The sequence below is a fragment of the Talpa occidentalis genome, unplaced genomic scaffold, assembly GCF_014898055.3.
Source record: "Talpa occidentalis isolate TD23 unplaced genomic scaffold, MPIMG_talOcc4v2.1 talOcc4.5, whole genome shotgun sequence".
NCBI classification, from domain to species: domain Eukaryota; kingdom Metazoa; phylum Chordata; class Mammalia; order Eulipotyphla; family Talpidae; genus Talpa; species Talpa occidentalis.
In genome coordinates, this window is record NW_023604861.1 from 52,978,364 (window position 1) to 53,001,236 (window position 22,873).

General features: G+C 37.3%; 1 protein-coding gene across 5 annotated transcripts in view; it reads right to left on the minus strand.

Moving 5' to 3' along the window:
• DCLK1 (doublecortin like kinase 1) overlaps nucleotides 1-22,873 on the minus strand; it is a 323,697-nt gene that overhangs the window by 55,400 nt on the left and 245,424 nt on the right. For 2 of the 5 annotated variants that reach the window (XM_037527168.2, XM_037527169.2), the window contains exons 7-9: nucleotides 9,342-9,429; nucleotides 6,576-6,684; nucleotides 376-433 (exon numbers count right to left, since the gene is read on the minus strand). In XM_037527168.2, coding sequence (XP_037383065.2) covers nucleotides 376-433; nucleotides 6,576-6,684; nucleotides 9,342-9,429 — 255 coding nt within the window. The other 3 variants (XM_054701201.1, XM_054701200.1, XM_054701202.1) reach the window with 3 other exon arrangements.

Below are 22,873 nucleotides of genomic sequence, written 5' to 3' on the forward strand. Positions count from 1 at the left end.
CATGAGTTTATCATTTTGATATTCAAATAGCCTAGAATTTCCAAAAGATGTTGAAGGTCCTGAGATAATGCCTGTAAATTCAGACTCTGTCATGGGAACTGTAATGTTATATAGTAGGATGGCATGAAACTTAGATCATAAAAGGCAAGAAAGTAAACAAGCACATAAGGATAAGGTACAGAATAACATCCAATCACTCCAACCAACTTTTATTTCAGGAATGTTTATAGCATAAATTTATATATGAATTAGTAGATAACACTATATTCCACCAATATGGAACAATTAGGGTGAACTTCAGTTTATTTGGTAGCTCATTTTTGTGTTCCTCTCTACCCACCACTGTATTTTTGTAAAAATAAACCTTATACATACTTTGCCGCGACATTTGCTTTTCTTGATAATTTTCAAAGCATACTCCCTAGCTGTAGACCTGCAAAGAGAAAGATTGTTTTTAATAAACATAATTTCAGATTTAATGGATCACTGAGTTAAGGAGTAATGCCTCACCTTATAGATTTTGCTTCATGGTGCAAATACTTTGTAAGTCCTCTCTTTTTCTTTTTTAAAGAAAATATGTCAACTTCTGGAGGGTTGACCAAGTATAAGGTTCAAAAACATGCTAACATAGAAACATTTTGATCTGTTAATGTTGTCATGTTTGTACTAAAACACTACTATTGCTACTGCCATACATAACCTCCCCTGCTAATGTGTCTTGCCCATCCCTCTAAAGTGGGGTAGCCTGAACACACACTTCCAGTCCCTCTTGAGAATCTCTCTCCAGAGTGTGGCTGTGACAGTTTACTCAGTGGTTGTTATCACATTCACACTGAAAACTTTCAAGAAGCAGTTCATAGTCTTTAGTCTTTGGTTGGCGTGGAAGGCTGGGATCTGCTGTATCTCATGAGTAATGTATTTAAGTGTGCATAGAAAAAGGGTAAAGCCATTATCTGAGTTCTCTTTCACCTATTGGACCTTTTATGTCTGTCTCATTTCATAAAAGTAAAATGAAGGTGATGATTAAAATCAAGTCACTTTCCCAAAACCACATGGCTGAGTTTAAATCAAGGCTCTGAGTTCTTGGGGTCTCTGCTTCACATACCTTCTAACCAACACTACCCCTTCTTCATGGTGGATGTGGAAAGGAGGTTTTAGTCATGTTAGTACCTTTAAAGAATTTCCTAACTTGTATTAATGTTTCTTAAGACATCATAGGGCAAAACACAACAGGTCTATTGTCAAAGAACACAACGCATACTTAATAATCAAACCCTATTCACAAGCATTGCCATATCATTTCTGGTGGGAAATCCAAACAGACTACCCTTTTACCTACAGGTAGAAGACAATTTTATGGATCCAAATGAATACAATGAGAATGAAAACAAAATTTTCAAATAGCGCTTTTAAAATCTACAGTATGGAGAATCAAAGAGGGATTTCCTAGTTACATGATGAGATCAAGAGAACGATTTCTGTAAGCAAATAAAGAAACCAGATATTAACAATGTGTCTCAAGGGCGTTTTAGTCATTTAGCATTCGTGTCATTTGCTTCTGAAAAAAATGCTTCTCTACTACACTTCCTACACCCTGCATGGTGCTAGCTGGCAAAAACACCCCCCCCCCAAAAAAAAGGCAAATTGTTATGCCTCTCTCTTGGTGAACAAAACCCTGATGCATGTATCACTTTGAAACATATCTTCTCCACAAGAGGGCTTTGTGGTTCACATGGGATATGGTAAAGCCCTCTCGCTGCTTCAGGGTGGCTCTCCTACAGAAAGTGGGACATCCAGAAGAGCCCAAGTTACTTCAACCTTGTGACACAATGGACCAAGGGTCCATAGGGTGTCCCTGCCACTTGCCCTTTGTTGACTCTTCTGGCCCATGGCCAGGCAGTGAGGCCAGGATGGAGCAGAGTATGAGTTGGCTTTGGGCTAAATGCAAGACTTGGGTACTCAATGTCCTCACACACTCACCAGACAGTCAGCAAGCCTCTGGGATCAGGGTGGAGAAAAAGCACATCAGTAAGAGGGAAAATGAAATATAAACCATTTATAATTTTAAATGTGCAAGCAAACAGAAAAATGAGAAAGTGAAATAACTCACACACAAGTGGATTCCTCACATCACAAAAAGCTCAAGTGTCCCTTTAAGTAGCCACTTTTTAAGAGGCTTCTGAAGGCTTTGTTTGCAAATTTGAAAATTTTAAGTATGAGGAAAACTAAAAGCTAAAGTGTTTCTGGGTTCTGTTTTTCATAAATCATTACAAAATTATAAAAAAGCAAATGAGATTAGAACACATGAACATGTTCTTACCTGGTTTGAAAGTTTTGTTCAAAGTGGGCTGGAGGAGAGGTGGGGGAGGTGGGGGGGGCTAAAGACTATTGGATTAGCTACATAAAGAAAACCAGCAATCCCAGGCTGAGCCAGAGAACCATGTCGAAGCTGACGGTTCCACCTGACACCTCCACAAATTAATGGATGGACATGATGGTGTGGTGAGAAAAGTAGGGGGGTTCTTAATTTTGTGAATCCCCATGTTTGCCATTTGAGACTCCCTATCATTAAAGAACTCAAAGGAAAGGTCTAGGGTGAGACCCAGTAAGGCAGAACCCTCTTTTCAGCCAGCCAGACAAGAAGCAGAACTCCAGGGAGCAAGCGGATGTGCTGGCCATGGGACATTGAACAATCAGTTTATGTCCTGTGCCTTAAGTTGAGGGGAAAATACCAGCAAGTCTGGGGTGCAGTGGCCCTATAACAGCTTACTGGAAACAAGGCTTTGGTGGTCCTCTGAGAGGAATTTCCAAATTTTACTGAACTTGGAAGTAAATCTAGCTATTAAAATTTGTGCTAAATATAGCTTAGAGGAAGCTGTCTCAAACTTAGTGATTCTTAATCCCAGACCAGTCTTCTCCCCACTTCCTCCCTCAATAGGAGGGCAGCAGAATGCTTATAAAAAGGCGGCGGGGCGGGGGGTGCGTTGGCAATATTGGCATGCCAGGACTCACATGATTTTTATTATTTTTTGCTATTTTCAAGGTTTTATGTAAGATGACATGGAAAAGGAAACACAGCCCCCCAATGACTCCTCTACTGTTGCTGCTACTGAGTGCTAACGGCAATCATTTGTTTATGGTTCAAAGTCAAGTTCTTGTGGAGAGGAACTACATCTTATCTTTCTGGAGCCCCAGCTCAGGTCTATACTAACAGGGGCTCCAGACTTGTTGAGGGAGCTGTAGAAACTCCCAAGGATGGTGGCAGTTAGACCACACATAGGAAGACCTCATCCCCCAAGAAGGAGGGGTTAGCAAACACCACCCTTTGTTTACCAAGTTGTCATAATAAATTCCAATCTCAGTCTCTTGCATAAGTGGGTAGACTACTCAGAGCAGAGCAGGGGAGGGGACTGAGGCATTCCAGAGTGTTCTATCCAACATCTCTTAATAGAGTTTTATTTTGAAAGTGAACATGGCTCAAGGACTCTAAGGTACCCCAGCAACCTCAGGAAAGAAACAAAGAACACCATCAACTTTCTGAGAGATTTGAGCTTCTTCACCCCAACTCATCCTCCAAATCTCACTTTATAAGGAAATGCCTTCAAGCTATAGGAACCCTGTCCTTGAAATTCTAGAAGATTGGTGGGTGAAACCCATTTTGGTGACACTGGAGTCTCAGCTGGCTCAGGTGGGTCTGAGTCTGCCTCTGCTTATTGCTTAAGTCAGTGGTTTTGCTGAGCAGTTCCTTCAGGTTTATAGATGGAGGGAGGGAGGGAATCAGCAGCAGCTAAAATTTTCATACAGTTCTGAGGCCTACATTACTAAAAAAAATGCAAGCAGTGCAGGTGAGGAAGAGAATCTAGAGCCACCTGGGACACCATCGCTGCTCGGGACCCCGTCACGCACACCCTTGGCGTGGAAGTAATTAGCACACAAGAGCCAGGAGAGCTGGAGACAAGGGGCACCTCCTCGAATGCCTCCACCTCTCGCTAACGCTTCTCAGCTCTTTGAGTTAACTTTGAGGCCTCCTCAAAACATCATGAAAGCAGAGCACAGCCCAGTTCACAACTTCATGCCCTAGGGGCTCTTAGGGGCCACTGGACAAATTACTACCATGGGACAGGGAGAAATCTAAATGGGCCTGGCAGCCACTGCCGGAGGATGTACTGGCACACGACCATGGGGGAAAAGCCTGTGTAACCTTACTATTGCATGCGTTGTTGTAGGAAAATCTTCCCTGTGACAGCATGTTATTAACAGAGAGGGACAAACTTGCTCTTGTTCATACATATTCATTTTTCAAAACATGGCAGATAATACCCGCCAGCAGTGTGTGCCATTCATAACATTCTTAGCTCGCTTTTATTTTCTTGGACCTCTGGAAAATATTAAAAGAATGTTTTGTGATACCTCTGGGGAGAGAGGGCACACGCCATATGTCCTTGTTCAGCGGGAATAGAATACTAAGGCTTTTTGGAGCAATCTGGTGTTTAGACTCTGAAGGTTTATACAATGAGACCCAAGATGTGAACTCATGCAAAATGAACACAGTCCAAACTAGAAATAAATAGATTAATTTTGGAGGGAGAAATGAGAAATTTCTATTGTGGGAGCACAGTACAGTTGGGCTGAGAAGCCGCAGCAATCCATGTACTAGCGAGAAGCAGCACACGGCCCCCACGTCAGACTCAACAGATGATGAGCGCTGGCAAAAACCCAGATACCCCACAGTGGAAGGGCATGGCAATCTGCTGAAAATGGGATTTTCTGCTACAGTGGAAATAAATTTTAAGAGTTGAATTTACAATCAGTAAAATAAAATATAAAATAAAATATAAAATGACATAAACACATTCTTGCATCTATGACATGAGGAATGGCTTTCCTGATTTAATGTCTGTTTTATTTGTATGGGGACAAATATAGTATATGTGACTTTGACTCTTTTAAGTCACATTTTTCTGGGAGGCTCCCTGTTGGAGGCTGTGGAGCAAAGAGATCAAAACTGTGGATTCTGGAGCTGAACATGGCTCTATGTCTTGCTTAATACTCAGTCGCTAAGGGACCTTGAGGATTTAACTTCTCCAGGTTTTTTTTTTTTTTTTTTTTGTCTAAAATGGAGATATACTGAAATTATCAGATTGTTATGAGAGTAAAGTGAAATAGCATAACTTATAGGCCTTGTATATAGTTTATACTCAGTAAACAGCAATTGTTCCTATGTGGGGAGGAATGAGGTCCAGAAAAGTAATGGCAAGTTCTGTATATTTGGCAGAAACACAACAAATGACTAAGCTCTGTGCTGGTTCTGGGGCAATGAGGGAAAGAGAGGGGAAAAAGTGGCCAGCAATATCAAATGGAGGATTTTTCAAATTTTTCATGCCTTTTCCTCACCAAAGGCTGCTATGGCAGGTTGCTGTAGGGAAGCCTCAGCCAGATGGGATGTTGGCGAGGAGCAGAGTTTGAGCTCAACTGCAGGGCAGTAGCATAATGTCACCAGTCTTCCAAAGAGTGGTGACACACATATAGGGAACAAAGACCCCACGTGGTATCTGAGGCCTTGGGTAGACCTCCAGCTCCCAAATGACACAAAAGTTTGTGTTTTTAAATCAAAGTCCTTGGAAAAGAACAAACTCTGGCTCTTGCAAGTTAAAGATTTGAAACTAAGGTACCCTCTCTCACTGGCAGTGTCGACTAGAAAGATTACTCTCCTACGGCATGAAGGACATAGCAGGGCACAAGTCCCACTGGGGACAGAGAAGAGTAGCTGGGACTCATGACATTCCGGGTTGGGTCCCAGGAAGCAGGTGAAAACACTCCTTTGAGGAATGAAGTGAGTCCTCCCTGACTCTGCCTACCAGTTCCAAGAAGAGGCTGCTGGTTGACCAGGTCTCTGTAAAGGATACAAGGGCTCAAGAAACAAATTGCAAATCTAACACCAGATTTATGGTTTGAGGACACTTTAGTCTGGACTATCATTCCATCAGTTGTCACCTCTTCACCTAGTCACAGTCACTATCCTTGGCTAGGTCCCAAGAATCCTGGGTATAAATCTTCCACTCTAAACTCTTCCTTTGGCTCTGCAAGAGCATTTGGATCACTCATTTTGAAGCATCTTAATATATTAAATACCACTTTTGTTGGAATCAGTACTTCTGCATTTTAAAGCTCTTCAAGGTTATTATATCTAATTTTATGTAGTACAAGTTAGCAGTATATACTTTATATGAGAACATTCTGACCTCTGCAAACATCCCCCCAAAGTGTAGAAAAAGATTCTTTTTTCTTTTTTTCATACAAAATAAAAGGACTTATCCGAAAGATCTGGCAAAGTTTCGCTGAGTACATTAAAAAGAAAAATCAAAGTCCTTAATTTATAGATTGTCCCCAGGAATCACTACATTTTTCAAATCTGTTGTTAGATGAGGTTTTCTTTCTTTTACATTTTTTTTCCATCTGGAGTTGAGACATTAACCTATTCCATATGTGCCAGAGACTGCAAATAAAGACACAACCTTGGAAAACATAATGCCAAATGTTTCCTTTAAAGTCCAATGCAAATGACATCTTCTCACCTTTCTACACATTCCTTGACAACAGCGAAATTTCCATCTCCTATTGTCCTTCCGACTTTATATCTTTCTGTTATTGTGGCTGGAATCTGGAAGCCTTCCTCCGACACTTCTGTAAGAATCATTAGTATGTTTTTATTGGTAGAAAAGGGAACACAGATGTTGCACAAAGGAGACATTTAGAAGTATCATCTAATAGACTGGAACTGATTCAGAATCAATATGTCATTTTCTGTAGAGTGAGGCAAAGTCCCCCGCTGACACTGTATACTCAACAGTCTTTACTAAGACAAATGATAAACTAAAAGGAAACATAAAACGGATGGGGTTCACTCCCACCTATGGAAGAGCATCTTATGCTTTCGGCTGCGAGGGCAGGGTGGGGGGTAGGGGGAGGAAGTCTGAGGAGGAAGTTTTGCTCTTAATTTCATGCCAATTTGATCAATAGCATTGACTGCATATCACCATACTGTATACGGACAAATGACATTCCTAGGCTAGGGATGGCTAGGGAGGAAAATGCATTTTGTGAGGGACTTTGAGCTGCTCAACATTGTACAAGCATGAAAAGTGCCTGCTGTTTGGACTCTTCGCTTTACTACATCCTGAAATGGAGATCTCCGTAAAATTCCTTATGAACTAAGCCCTGATTGCCACCCCTTCCCAGTATCAATGAGCAGATTTTCAACAAATGTTCTCACCAGCAACCTGCGTAGCAGATGTTGAGTTAAAATTGCAATATCTATTATGTCTGTGAACAGAACAGTTTTGTAGTTTCAATTATGTTAGTGCCACTAACACAACACATTTTCCCCTTTAAAATGCATTTTGAAATATTTTACAAATGCTTAATAATGATTTAAATATCTAAGGCCATAAAACTAAATAAGCCAAACTTAGGTCACATAAATATACTGGATAACCTTTAACATCTTAGGGATGTAAAAAAACCTTTTACAGCCCGGCTCTAAAATTTACATGCTTTAAAGTTATAAATCCTAGCTCTCCCTCAGGCAACCTGAATTCAAAATGTGATGGAAGTCTAGTACGCGTTCTTAATGTGCTCTTATTCTGACCTTTAATCACAAACTGAGACTAAATATTTCTTCTCAAAGTAAAATCAAAATCTTAGGTGGCCAATGGGCTTTCTTGGTGATTTTTGTTTTCTTGTGTAGTCTGTATTATTCAAGATCAACAAATGGAAATTCACAGTCTTCAGACAACTGCTCTAGCACCCTTATTCTGATTCTGGATTCTAGGGGTGGATGGAATTTCTAGAAAGCATTGTATAAATGTAGGACATTTGCTGCTGCTACTTTTTTTCCTCTTGGCATTTGCACAGCCTCTTCCTCTACCTCTTCATAGGTGACATTTTACTCTTAGTCCATTAGAAGCTATCATAGCAGTTTACAGAATGAAGTGAAAGTTGGAGCAAATTAGTCCCCAGAAGTACCACCATCTGACCCCCAAAATCACACTTTACCTCTGAAGGACTTAGCTTGAGGATTTCTGCCTACTTCATGTGAATTAGAAAAGATGGTTGGAGAAGTTTCACCTCTATAGCAAAGCTCCCACATTTATAATATGTGTCTCAGGTGACAGGGTCTTAAGGTTCTTTATCACCTGGATTACAAGAGTATCCATCCTTGGCTGTTGGGGAGAAAGTCTGACTCTTGGCATGGGAAATGGAAGGAGGTACTTTCATCCTTCTTTCCAGTGGGAACATTTACTGAAGAACTCATCTGAACCACAGGGCTTGGGAATTTTTTCCCCTGACTATTGATAAAATATATCTTTTAGGCTTTTAGCTAAGAAGGCTTAGCCAAAAGCTCAGCAAAGATCATTTCATTTCATTTATTAGGTAAATACAACACATTGCAACAAGAGACTCTTAAGATGGCTGAACTTGATATTTTCAGAAATACAAAAATATCTGATAATGGATGGTACTCAGGAAGTAATTCTGTATGAATCATATATCTCACTGAATAAAATAAAAAATGCTTCCTCCACCTCCAGGTACTTTGGGAAAATTAAATCATTTCATTTATAACAAATAAGGGAGATAATTCTTTCACAATATCTTGAACATATCAGTTTTATACTTTTCTGAATACTTCCCCATAATTGATTTGAGCCTGATAACAATCCATAGGGAGGAAATAAACATGTATTACAATCTCCATTTTACAGTGTTGAAGAGGTTTATCCAAAACCATCCAGTGAGACCATGAAAAACATCAATTCTGAGATCTAGGTCATCTAACCATATCACAAAGGAATCAATTCTAAAATGCATTAGCTTAAGGTACAAAGAATATTTTTGAAATTACCATCAATTAATTCTTTGTATAAAGGTCATATTTTCACATGTTGAGTTCACTTAGAGTACATCAGCAGGGCTATAACTGTCAGTCAACAGATTAAATTGTCTTTAATATGTTAAAAGTAAAAAGAATTTGGGATAGCAATTACCCCCTTTGTATTTTCACAGTGGGCAACATCTTGCCTTCTTAGGCTCTTTACCCCCTCAGAGGATGTGAAGTGTCTCCAAATCAGGTTAACCCCCACTTTGTGTTCAAATAAAATAGATACTGATCCCCTGTGGGAGCCTTATTGATCCTATCCTTTTGCCATTGACCCTTATGAACTCCTCCATTCATCCTGCTTCAGAAGTTACAGGTTCCTGGAGTAAATTTAGCCAACCTATCCTCTGTCCCCTCTACAAGCTGAGCCTTCTCCACAGCACCACATTCCATACGTGCTTACCACCTTCTCCAGGTCCATCGTTCTCGTCCATCGAACTGCAGACTTTGGTGGACGCAAGTGAAGTAGAGGAGCCTCCATGTTGAGAGCTCTGAAAGGGAACAGAAACAGAGAATAAAAACACTTGGTCATAGTGCCTGTGTCTCCAGGTGCTACCTCCAGCCCAGAATCTCAGGAGATAGCTGCACCCACCACCAGGAAAGATTTGGCTGTAACACTTGCATAGGAAGGTTCTTAGACTATTCAATTAGGGTCACCTCTTCCTCCTACCCCATTAACCAATAGATGGTGTTAATTGTGAAAGTTTAATCATTGTAAATTTGGAAGTTCCATGACTTTCTACTCATTTTTCTCAAAATTAGCACCTTTTATCTTGCTGTTTAGGCTTGGCAGATTTTAGGCATCTCACCTCACGCTTCCAGTCTATCTGCAAACGGGCCTCAAATATGGCGCCATTCTGATCTCCAATACCTTTTCTATTCTTATAATAGAAAAAGTTTCTCTTCAGTCTGTTTTTATGGAATATCCTTAAAAAAATTCAGCATTACCACATCCTTGAAGAAGGCAAAAGAATGGGTTTGTTAATTCCACCTTGAGTAAAGACACAAGCACTCATTAGGTTATTGATATCTTAAATGATACACAAGAAGTCTAGGCAAAAATGGGAATAAAAGCCTAAACCTGCTGATTACCTTGTATTTTTAGTGTATTTTGACCCAAGACCTGTGAAAACAAACAGGGTAGAAAGTAGAAAGCTCAGAGGAGAATGCAATATCAAATATTTAATACTAGGATCAGCTATAGGGCAGTACTTTTAACAATGAACATTTCCATCTCTGCATCTATTCCTTGAGAAACAATTTTCACATTTCAATGCTATTTCTAAATAGTGAACACAGCTTGTCCTAAAAGATCTTCCTTCTGTTTCCCTGGGTTTATCCACTTGGTTGGCCTGATGGGAGCAGGAGGCGGTGAGGGGGTGGCACTGGCGCATGGTGCCGGCTGTCTGTGGAGCAGAGAGAAGGGAAAAAGCATCTGTAGCTGAATTAGTAATGAAGAGGTAGCAAGAAGCAGTATTGGCCTATTTTCTTCTGCTTACCTGTCTCTCCCTTCAACCTCCCCTCCCGATTCCATCCAGCCTTAAGTGTACACAAAGAGGGAGAAACTTTATATAATAATTGATGTTCAACAATATCTCACACAGGAAATTCAAAGGTTTTAGATTTTACCAAGTAGATAATATAGATGGGGAAATGCTATTTAAATCACTGCAAGGTCACATGGTTCAATTTCCATAGAACTTTTTCCTGGGTGCTGCTAAGATGAGCATGTTCCATTGGACAAGTTCATTGAAGCTGATGGTTGACACAATTGGAATAAATATTAAATTCATGACAGATGCATTTGTTTCTTTATAGGACATTATAGAAGCTTTTTTGCGATTACTCTACCTCTGAATGCCACATAGTTTGTGTGGTGTGCCCTTTATTTTCCGGTATTGTAAGAATCCCCCATCAATCAGGCTGCTGACAAGCTCTTTTTCCATTCTCTCTCATGCAGCCTCACTTTGTGACCAGTAGCACACATTTACCTATGACAGGCTAGAAAGAGGGATGCAGATCATATGGTGACCCAGAAACAGAGTTTTTCTCGGTATAACACTATGTAGTCATCACTGACTCTGCTGAAGGCACTGTAAATGTATGAGCTTCTAAGTCACGCTCTGCTGACTTTTACGGATGTCTGTTTGTGAAAACCTTGTATTTATAATATTGGAAGACGAGGCTGAGACAAGGCAGATTTATGATGTTGATGTCTGGAGAAAATAAACATTAACATTACCACCTTTGAGAGGAAGGTGTGTGTTTTTCAGAACAGTGGGATCTTTTATTCCCATGTCACCACTTCTCCTGTAGACATAGTGGTGTTCCGGCAGAAAAGCAGTAGGTCAATTTCTAAAATGCACATCTTCTCTTCTGAGCTTTCTGATGCTTGAATTTCTTCCAGCAGCATCTCAAATGGTGTTTAATAATGTAGACACATTGTGGTTTGGGGTGGCAGGTGTTGTCTTGTCATATGGTGTTTAAAATTTTAGAATACAAAGACATTCTTTCATCAAGGCCCCGAATTAATAGACTAGTGGCGTGTTTTCTCACAAAGATGTCCACAATTTATGCACTCATTCCAAAAACTTGTTCTTTTAATAAGAACATCAAATAACCAATCCAGAACTCTGACCCAAAGTATATGAAAACATCTTTAAAGCTGTTGTGTTCTATAAACTTATTGGGTATTATTCACTAAACTGCCTTATCAACTAATGAATTACATTTTCAACAGTGCCACCAAATGTCTGATGCCCTGAATGCTTGCCACAATGCCAGCTGTGTTTTCTCTGCCTTATGAACAAAAAGCCCTCAAGGTTTTTAGTCTCTGGGGGAAAAAAAAAGTAGGTTTTAACACAATTTTGCTAATATTCAAAATTGCTTATTTTCAATTTTAGATTTGTTAAGAATGTAATATCATTTTAAATTTCATGTTGTTTGAGAGTAACAGACAATTTTAATTAAAAAACAATTATACAAGGCCTCCCTGGTGGCACAAGGGTTAGTTAAGCACTGCACTATGAAGCAATCTGCAGCCCTCTGCAGCATGTGTTCGATCCCCGGCCAGCCAGGGAGCTACCCACGTGGCGAGGCAGACCTCTCCTGTCTCACCCACTGCTCCCCTCGGCAGTGTACTTTGATCAGTCTGCCTGTTCTGTTCCCCAGTCTGTCTCTGGTGAATCCTCTCACCCCCCACATCTCTGGCCTGTACCCCAGTTCTTGTATGCATAAATAAACAAATCTTTAAAAAAATTATACATAGGGTAGTCTAAAATTTGAAAGTTCCCATTTTTTACCTATTATGCTTAAATGGAGTAAAAAAATTGATTTCTAATGGTGTTATCTTTTGTTCTCCCCAAAGACAGCTAACATAATACATTTTCCAAAACAATGACCATTTGTGGATTCAAACAATTTAAAGGACTGGAATGGACCTTAAATATTGTCTACTACTTCCTACTTCTATCTAGAGATCAAATTTCAGCTACAAAAATACCAACTATGTAGTCAAATGAAATATTGCAGTACTGAACACTCTACTTCCAAGGTATTCCCTTAATTGTAATATGAGGCAAAGAAAGTTCTTTCTTAAATTAGGTTGAAAAGATGTCTCTCTTCATTTCCCATTTTTTCATCCCAGATCTCACCTCTGGTGTCATCAGTAGAGATCTAACCCATTTTTCCTAAGATAGTGCTTCAGATACAGTACGCCCTGACTTAATGCATATGTTCTTGGAAACTGCAACTTTAAACAGAATGACATATAACAATACCAGGTTCTTAAATAATGAACACAGTCCACCCATTTGTACAACATTGCCAGTATATTTTCCTCCTCAATCAATGTTACTACTTGAACAAAATGGCTTTAATGATGGACCTGTTTCATGTGTTAAGAGCTACTTGGTTCCTTCTGTGTTTTTTGAACTTGAATATTCCCAGTTTCTTTGGTTGTTAATCATGCAAAATCTTCATCACCTTTTGATGCTCCTGGTGGAGTGACACAGTCAGTTGTCACTCTCTCTTGTGATTGCTGGTGCTCAAAACTGAATGCAAAATTTATACAATGTTATAAAACAATGGAACCTCAATAAAAATTAAAACAAAGCAACAAACTGAAGGTAATACTGTAGGTGCACACCGAACAGCCCAGAGCAGAAAAGATAGTTTTCTTCCTTGTGAATAGAGAATGAATGCATTTGAGATCATAATGACTTATTGATAGAGTCATAACATTTAGTCATTCCTTGAGCTCACAGTTGGGTTGGTCACCCTGTTTTGCATTTGGGATGCTGGTGTTTTGGATCAAGTCTAGGACTTCACAGTTACTCATGTTAAATGTCATTTTTATTACATTCACATCCTTCCAGCTGGTTATTTGGAATTCTGATTTTGTCACCCAACATTTCTGCTCTCTCTCCCATTTGAAGTCATTTAGAATAAGATTGGCTCTTTGTATAAGTTTGCTACTAATCCTAAATATACATAGTGCCGAAACACTTCAATTATCATCCTTAAAACTGACTGATCTTGAAAATAGTAAAAGGAAAAGGTGCAAGTTCTTTTTCTTTAAAATTAACCTAATGAGATTAAACCAAACTTTATTTATGACCAAAAGAAGCTAAGAAGTTCACTTATATTTTTGCATGCTTATTATACATGGGTTTATCTATTATGTTTTTTTGAGCAGATAAAACATTTTATAGTCTGTTTTCTTTAGTAAGTTTGCTAATTCTAAGACATCTGGATATACAATAAAAAAACATACAGTTATTTTAGAATTTAATGCAATTAGCTGCTCTAGAGATATTGTGACATTTGAAATGTCATCACCTCCAAGCAGATCTAATGGGAACCATGTGGGCAGGTTGCTGGCACCTGGATGCTTTTATGGCACACCTTCATAAAAGCACTGCCCTAAGTAAGAACACATCCTAAGTGTAGCTATTTAACTTGGGATCATATAACAGATGGAGAACATATCACACTTTTTTGAAGTAAGTGAGAAATCTGACATAACAGCTCTAACCACATTTTACCAAGATGTATCTGATGACTGTAGGAAAAACAGTTCATTTTAAATATAAATGGTATGAGTTACTCCTGCTATTTGTATTAATGGTGTCAATCAACCGGGGTCCACTCCATATAAAGTTTTCAAAAATACCAATTGACCCAGTTGATCTGATCAAGGTAGAAAAATCTTACCAGTAACTTGAGCTTTGGCTAAATAATTGTATTATTTCTAATCCATATTTTACTTAGGCATATGATTATTACTTTGTTAACAATAATTTGGAAAATGATTTTAAAAAATTAGAAATCAACTTGACCAATTTTATAAAGGAAACAACCAATGGATACATAACAAAAGCACACAGTTGTCTTGGTGGTATTGACTTGACACAGAATTTCTAAAGAATGACCCTGTGCAATAAAATTAAATCATAATCCTGATGCAGTGAGTTTGAAATCCAAGTGAATGTAGAACATAAATTGATGACATCAAGCTTCAATTATAAGAGAGCTCCATTATTTGAAACAAGGTACAAAGGGATCGATCCCCTTTTCCAAATTCCCCTTGTCTGTATTCTTTATAGTAAGTTTAGCCAAAATAAAGTTTATGGGATGGATAATCATGTGGATAACAAAAATGACTATTGAAAATTGCAAAATGTTATAAACATTTGGTCAAAGTTTTAAAAAAACTGGAGAACTGCTATTTAGGAAACTGGTTTATCTTAGAGAAAGAGAAAATGAAAGTGGGAATACTGTCATTAAATCTATGTTAGGAAAGTCACAGGAACCAAGAATACAAAATAAATGCATTTAGTTACAACTCTGTTATATCAGACAGTCTTTTCGTCTTTCCTTTTTAGTGACCATACTCAGGCCAAGACCTATAAATTCAGAATCTGAACTGGAGGTGGTGAAGGGCATGCTGCCTCCTTTTATAAGTTACTCTTCAAAAAATCAGAATTAGGAAGGGGGTCAGGAAGCAATGTAGTGTATCCCCTCTCTCAATAAAATAATTCTATGATTTACTCCTTAAATAGGATTCCCAACCTGTTATGAAAGGAGCTCTTTACTCTTCCAAGCACTTGCTCCCTTTTATTTTAAGCTCTACTATATATATTGGAAAATATAAACACAGTTTGGAATTTTATAAACTTGCAAACATTCCCTCCAGTTGTACCACTGTTCTTTACAGTATTGATTATATTTAGGTTATCAAGGCAATACTAAAGAGAATCGACTAAAGCAAACTGCAATTTTAATGTTAAAATAAATCTAGCAGAAATGTTAGATTTAAAACCGGAATTTTTATTTTCTATAATAAACTTAATATTAAAATACATTCTACCTACATCAATAGAACTTTTTCTCTCCCTTACACCATATTATGAACAAATAGGTTATGGATTCTAAATTAAAGCTGGAGAAACAAGTATTTTATTATCATTATTTTATGAATTTTATTATATACTTTACAGTTTATCAGTGCTTTGGAAATAAATGCATACACACACACATCACATATACACATTTCCTTTTCCCCCCTGTAAGTTAGATGACCTTAGGAAAAATGACTTCAAGTCTGAGAGACAGCTAAAATGTTTTTTTTTAAAAATGCATGGTAATTTGATTTTTTTCCAACTAGTTGCCAATTTGTTGAAAAATTTGCCCTTAAGGTAGCTCTGAAAGTACATTAATGATTTTAATGTAACTGAGTGAAATAGAATTCTTCATCAGATAGTACTCTTATTTTGTTCTTGGTCAGTATTTTATACTTCAGATGATGTCATGTAGTTCTATTCTGCAATATCTCAAGTATCACTTGCTGATGCTAATTATATCACGAGTGTCATAAGTATGAAAATAACTCTTACCCTACACAATCATTTCAATTTCAATGTCTACTTATCAAGGATTCTGAAAGAATTCACCGAACAACATAGCAGATTTTTCCTGTTTATTATATATGTAACCTAAGGTGATGTCACAAAGTTAACTTTGAGAGGAATAGCAGGGTCCAGTGAAACACAAGGTACAACATTTTACAATGAAACTGCAGCACAAAGGAATGGGACTTTAAAAATTAGTTCAATGAAACATTTCAGAATTTAGCTCTATAAAACTTTGCTGATGGCTTTGACTGGTGGAATTTAAACCTATAGCTGTTTAAAACATTTTAACACTAACTACTGTTTTAAACAGAAGACTACATATCCAAGTAACTCAAACTGTAAGCAGAAAGTATGTCAATCATTTTATAAAATTGTATCCAAATTAACGTTCATAGTATATTGAAAGGTAAAAATTTAGAACAAATAAGTTCAATTCCTTGCATTGTTGATGAATATAATCTTGAAAACAAAATCTTCAGAAGAAAATTAACTTTCATAGCTTTTCCACTAACTTTTCAGATACCTACTACCCTGGCTTTAAAAACATTTTGTGGCCATATATAATACAAACACCCATGTATCACATGCATCATTTATACTATCTTGGAATTTATCATCATTTTTACTAAAATGAACCACATTTTTAAGACACAATATATCATGCACCTTAAAAATTATAGGTAGGGCCTCAGATTTCCTATCTTTTCCATATGCGTTACAGGCACAAAATTACAAGTATTTTTCAGTTGACAGTATAATAGACTGCATCAGGCATTGGTATACTGAATTCACACTGTAGTGTTGTGGAATATCTCAATCAAATACAGTTGTCACTAACATGCACAATTAGAAATGCTAGCAAAGCTAATGCAAATATGCATAAATAGCAAATGTATGCTTATATAGTAAATTCATTCAAATAGCATCGGTCAGTGTGTGTGCATACATACATACATACTTACATACCTGTATATATTTACACACACACACTTATAACAGAAATTTATAACTAGTAAAATATGCCAGCAGTTTAAAATAGTGTTTTGCAAACAACATATAAAATTGCCTTACAGGTTATCTGGCTTTGTTACTAAACTTCAGGTCAAATATAGTTTAGATTCTGTTCTATTTATGTTTCAACATAATATTCAACTACTCAAAACCCTACAAATGAGTACCTCCTTTTTAGTGGATACTGACTGACAATCATTATGTGTCTTCAATAAACACACACTAGAGAAAACTGATAATTGTATTCAGTCATTTCACTAACTGGATATCAGATATATAAACATTAATGTGTGCTTATATTTAATTGTTAATGCAATGTTGGATTTGTCTGAATATCAAATGTTTTACAACCTGATTCTAATTTTTTTTTAAAAAAATCAGTACATCTGAATATTTGGAATCATTTTGCATAGTTGTTTAGCAAACTACTTTTGAACTTACCTATGACCCAACATTGCAGCAATTTGTGACATGAAGTCCATAAAAGCCAGTAACTTATAAGGTTGTGTCACAAATATTATACTTTACTATTTCTGTTCTATACACATACACAAATACTTCTATAACACATCCACATACACACTTAGCCCTACAAATTTACATAAGCACCCACACATCTGTATAGATATATGGCCACATGTGAAAAATTTAGTAGTCCAATAGTTTAAAAATACGGAATTATTTTTTGGGAATATTGTGTTATGTTTTCATCCATTTTTATTAAGAAATGTGGTTTTTAGACTCCACTGTCTTTTAATAATAATATAAAAAAAAGACAGCACAGTCACGTATAAATGTGCAGTGGACATAACCAAAATGCCCCTTCTGGTTAAGGCTGGGAACACACTTTTGTGTACATGGAGTACATAAATGCTAGTTCAGAATGTTTTTAGACAATGTTATTTGATTGTTTTATATTTAGATGAGCCAATATATGAACACAGGGATGTGTACAGATGGGTAGAACTTCTTTAAAGTCTGTGACAGTGTAGAAACATTGTGGAATTTTTTTCCCACTCAATTGATTAAGCAAGACAAAGAACATACCACGTGGCTTTCAGAATCAGTCTTTTGAGTTCACACTGAACCTTACACTTGATATTATTAGCTTTTGCATTTCTAAAATGCTGAAAGCAGAGAAATATGTACAATATCTTTTTTATGATAACAAAGAAGAAAACGCGACTGCAAGTGAAAAAATATAAAAATTTTAACCAGAGCAAAATGTCTTCATAGCGATTTAAGGTTTACCATAAGGACAAAAATGCATGGCTTTTTCTGGAGTTCTCTTCTGCTCAATAGAACAATTTTAAAATTCATTGTCTAATTTTGAAAAAGAATTCTGTAAGTAAGTAAATCTTAAGTGCCTATAAATCACTGATTTGATTCCACCAATGAACTGAAAACTGCTGGTTTGTTGTTAAGCATTTTTAAAATTTCTGCTGTAGCATAATGGAATTACCCTCTGCATAGAAAGAGATCTCAAAGTCTATAAATGGTGTGCTATTTCAATCTCTTAGGGACTTTAGTTTCAAAAGTAAATGATATATATTGCCCCTGAACAGTCCTTTAATAAAAGTCATATGTTCAAAAGATTAAATGCTGTGGAATAGCATTTCCCTTGGAACTGCTTGAATGGAAAGCTGGCTATGATATCTATCGGCAATTAGTACAAGTCCAGTTTCTTTTTGCCGTGTCTAAACAAAGCCATGGGCTTCATATCAATTGGCAATATCTGCCACTTATTCAGAACAAATAGCATTTATTGGACCTCTCTAAGCAGTAGTTGTCTATAAGATTGACAGTGCAGGGAAGTTAAAATTGTTGGAATTTATTTTTGTTATGGACCATCTACCCCACCAGATTCAAGTTAACTGTTCCACTGCTTTCTTTGCATTTTTGACAGTTCAGTCAAATACATACTAATCCTTTATGGACTCAACTGTATTAAGTAATGCATTTTACAAAGACATAACTAGAACAGACACCAGCATAGGCAACTTCACAGATGTTTACTGTTTCAGTTAAAACAAAGCAGTCTTTTGATCTCAGCAGGAGTCTCTGTTCATTTCTATTAGAAACAGTTTTAAAACCTGAAGTCTGGAACAGGTATTATTATGAACTGTTCTTTCAAGATGGAATGGTTCAGTTTGTGGTTCCTGAATAAATTGCCAGAGAAGTGTCTTTCTCCCCAACAGACAGGATAATGAGGCACTAATTATTATAAGGCTATGTTTTCAAATGCTGTTAGGTTGCCTGGACTGTTTCTGGGTTTTTTTTTTTTTTTTTTACTTCTTTTGGTTGGAATATTTTATTCACTTAGAAAGTGAGATGGTAACATATGTAACTATAAACCAGATGGTAAAATTTGATAGTTGAACAATTTATCAAGCAGATAAATTGATAGCATTTAAACGGCATATTACAATGCAGTTTCTTTCCATCTTAAATCAAACATTTTGTTTTTCAATTCAGTTTTCAAGTAAAATTTGAAGGAAAAAAACTCAAGTAAAAGCCTCCAAATGGCATCATACATTTTTAATTTATCACCTACTGAGATGTGTCAAACCTATAGAATACCAATACCATGCTTCATGAGTCTTAAATTGTTAGTATTTGAACGAGTAAAAGTAAATGATTACTTGGCTATGGCTTGAATACAACAGACCATACACATTAAATTAATTTTAACATTCAGATTTTAAAATAATTACTTTATGTTTAAGCAAAGCTGACTATATATATATTTAAATAAAGGACTACTAGTGCAGAATTAGTAGATTAAGGTTTAACAGTGGGTTATAGTCATAGACATACTTGGTTTTACACAAAAGGAGTTTTGCATATGAAAATTTCCAAAATACGAGAAAGATCCAAGATTTATCAGAATGGAGATTTAGATATTTTGGTTCTGATTTGTATAACACCATTTGAGATATTTTGCTGTTCAAATTTATGTTTTGGAACAAGTCCAGACATGTTTTATTTGAACCTATGTGTAAAAAGAATTTCATAGATTCAGCCTTTACACATTTGAAATATGACATATGTGGTTATAAGAAGGAACGAAATAATCTATAGCAATGCCACTGAACAAGTACTTCATGATGGTATGTAGTTTAAGGTATATGTATGCTGTCTCCAACAAAAGATACTTTAAAAAATAAGATTTACTTGACAACATAAATAAGGAAACTTCCTGATGCCTAGGTCTTCCTAAGATATGACCTTATATACTTACATAAGGATAACTACATACCAGCTTATGATTGAAATAAAAACCCAGCTACAGAAATATAACTCTGTAATGCTACATCATTAGTATGTTTTTGTACTCATTATTGGATCCATACATGAAATTCATTAAAAGTCGGGTCTCACAAAATTCTCAATAACTGAGCCAGTTTGAGTTCAAATTTACCCCAACCAAAGCAATGTAGATTTTTTTGTTTAATTTCTTGCAGATTAACATTATGAATATAAAATACTTGTGTATTTATCATTATACAATTTGGTTTTCATAATTTCAAGATATGCAAAGCTCTTTTGTGTGTTTTGCTGTTAGGCTTTTGCTTAGGAAATATGAAACCTTCACCCAATCACAAACCATACACATTGCTCCATTGTCTCTTTTACACTGAGTCTCCTACTGAATCCAAATCATCCGAAGAGAGGGGGTGATACAGGTCCTGTAAGATGAAGGGCAGTATAGATTTGTTTACTTGGCATTCTTGGGTGCCCTATGGCTCCCTTAAGAGTGGAGCAACATTGAATGAAATCCTTGGTTTACTGACCAGTGGTCATTGACCTTTTAGAGCCACGACATTGGATAAAAGGAAACATAATGGTGCTTATTTTGCATTGGCAAGAAATGCTGCCTGCTCTGCTCGTGAGCTTTGCCTATGTGTCCAGTTGAGTTTTATAGCCCCTGAGGTCTGTCAATGCCAGCACTGCTCTTATGTGTCTGGGCAATGCTTCCTTGCACAGTTCCTGCCCATTCTGGGTAGAAGAGGAATGTGCTTACCTCACAAAATAATTTACCAGGACTCCTAAACTGACATTCAGCATTTTGGTGCAGCTACTCAATTGTTGCACACAGCATAAATCCAATAAACACTGCCTTTTCAAAGTGTTACGTTTGGAAGACAGAGAGCAAGCCAATGTGATCTCCTTCATCCCTTTCACTGCTCTTCCCTGTTCCCAACCACTCACCCATCACCTCCTCTCTTTTCCCCTCCCATCCCTTTCTGCTACTAGATCTCTCTGTGGTAGCCAGGCAACCAGCTCAGAATCTGCAGTGTCTAGAATCTTGGCTTCTTTTTCTATTTTGTGCCACCCACTCCTCACATCATCTGACTGATCAGATAATCTACAAAAGTCAGCGACGTGGGAGTATAATGGGGAGCTTCATTCAACCTACACACCACAACACATTTCTTCCTGATGTATTAAGAAATGGGACCAAAAAAAGTTCATAGATGGTACAGAGCCTCCAAAAGCTGCTTCCGTGACCAGTAAAATGCTTCTAGACAGCAACTTAAATATCACTGCTCAGGAAAAATAAGGAGGCTGCTTGGGACATTACCACCAGTACTTTCATGAAGAAAAATATCTGGCATGCAGCCGAGGACTATTCTAAGATGTCAAAAGAGGTAACATAAAAATACGAGTTTAAGAAAAAAAAAGAAAGGGAATTAATCATCAAAATTAATAAAAAGAAAAAATAGGCTTTCTTATTTAAGAAGTGGGTCAAATGTCTCAATATTTCTTTAAATAAAAATCAACTTACATTCTTGTGCTTTAAAACCAGGTAGGAAGTGTGTGTGTGTGTGTGTGTGTGTGTGTGTGTGTGTTTGTCTTGGGGTGGGGGCAGCCACCCTCATTTTCCTGGCCATGTTGCTAGGCAACACAGAAGGAAAAATAGAAGTAGCTACTGCTTTCCAATTTGCAATAAAAAGAGTTAATTTATTCTTTGAAGTGTCTTCTTTTAGCACTTGCCATCTTTCACTTATTTCAGTATTTCCTGCAAAAGGGCATAGCCAAATATTTGAGAGGAACATTAACCAAATTTGAAACAGGATCAGTTTTTAGGGATATTCTAGACCCATTTTCACTGGGAGGGGTTATTTGATGCCGCTGCCTCCACACCAAGATGAAAGCTCCTCTAGTGAAAGCAGCTGGGAATGTCTTCACGCACTGACATGGTACATGGACGGAGGATGTTCATTTACGGTCTAAATTCAAAAGCCTGGAGACTACACCATCTCTGAATTATCCAGCACTCTGCTCACAACATGTGCTTAATAAATGTTTTCAGATGACGATAAACCCTTTGTCTCTCTAAAACAAAAGGGATTGTTTTTCCCACTCAAGTATGGTGCTTGTGCTGGTAGTTTAAATGACAAAATGAAGGCACTATAAGAAGAAACATCCCTTATAATCATTTCCCAGGTGCCAGTGTTAAGTATATAAGCCACTGGTGACTAGATGGAAATTTTCTGCCTCAGTTGAACAAAATCATGGTGAAAATACAGAGGGCAGACAAAGCAAATTCTAGCCTTGCCTGCCAACAAAGGGACAGTTCACCAAAATACTTTACAGCCCCAAAGTGAAGGTCTCCACAAGCAAGCAGGGAGAGAAGCTCATCTGTGGTTGGGATTCTCAATCACTCCAATTTAATCTCAATAACTAAGCAAGAGCTGCATCCCGAATCTCAGTTTAATTAGCTCAAAGGATGAAGAGGACTCTCTATGCCAGGTGTACTCTCTAAAGTATACAGTTCAAAAGAGAGAATGTTCTGTGAAATAAGGCTCTTTCGGTGCTATCAGTTCTCAAGGCTTCTGCCATGGAGGGGGCCGTTGCTGGATGGCAGTTACAAGAAAAAAAATCACCCCACTACGCCACCCAACACTCAAAGATAGACTTTCAGGACAGTAAATAATTGGCCAATTCTTCTTGTAGTAGCTCAGTAAGGATTCCTGGACTTTAAAATGCCAAATTAGACCACGGC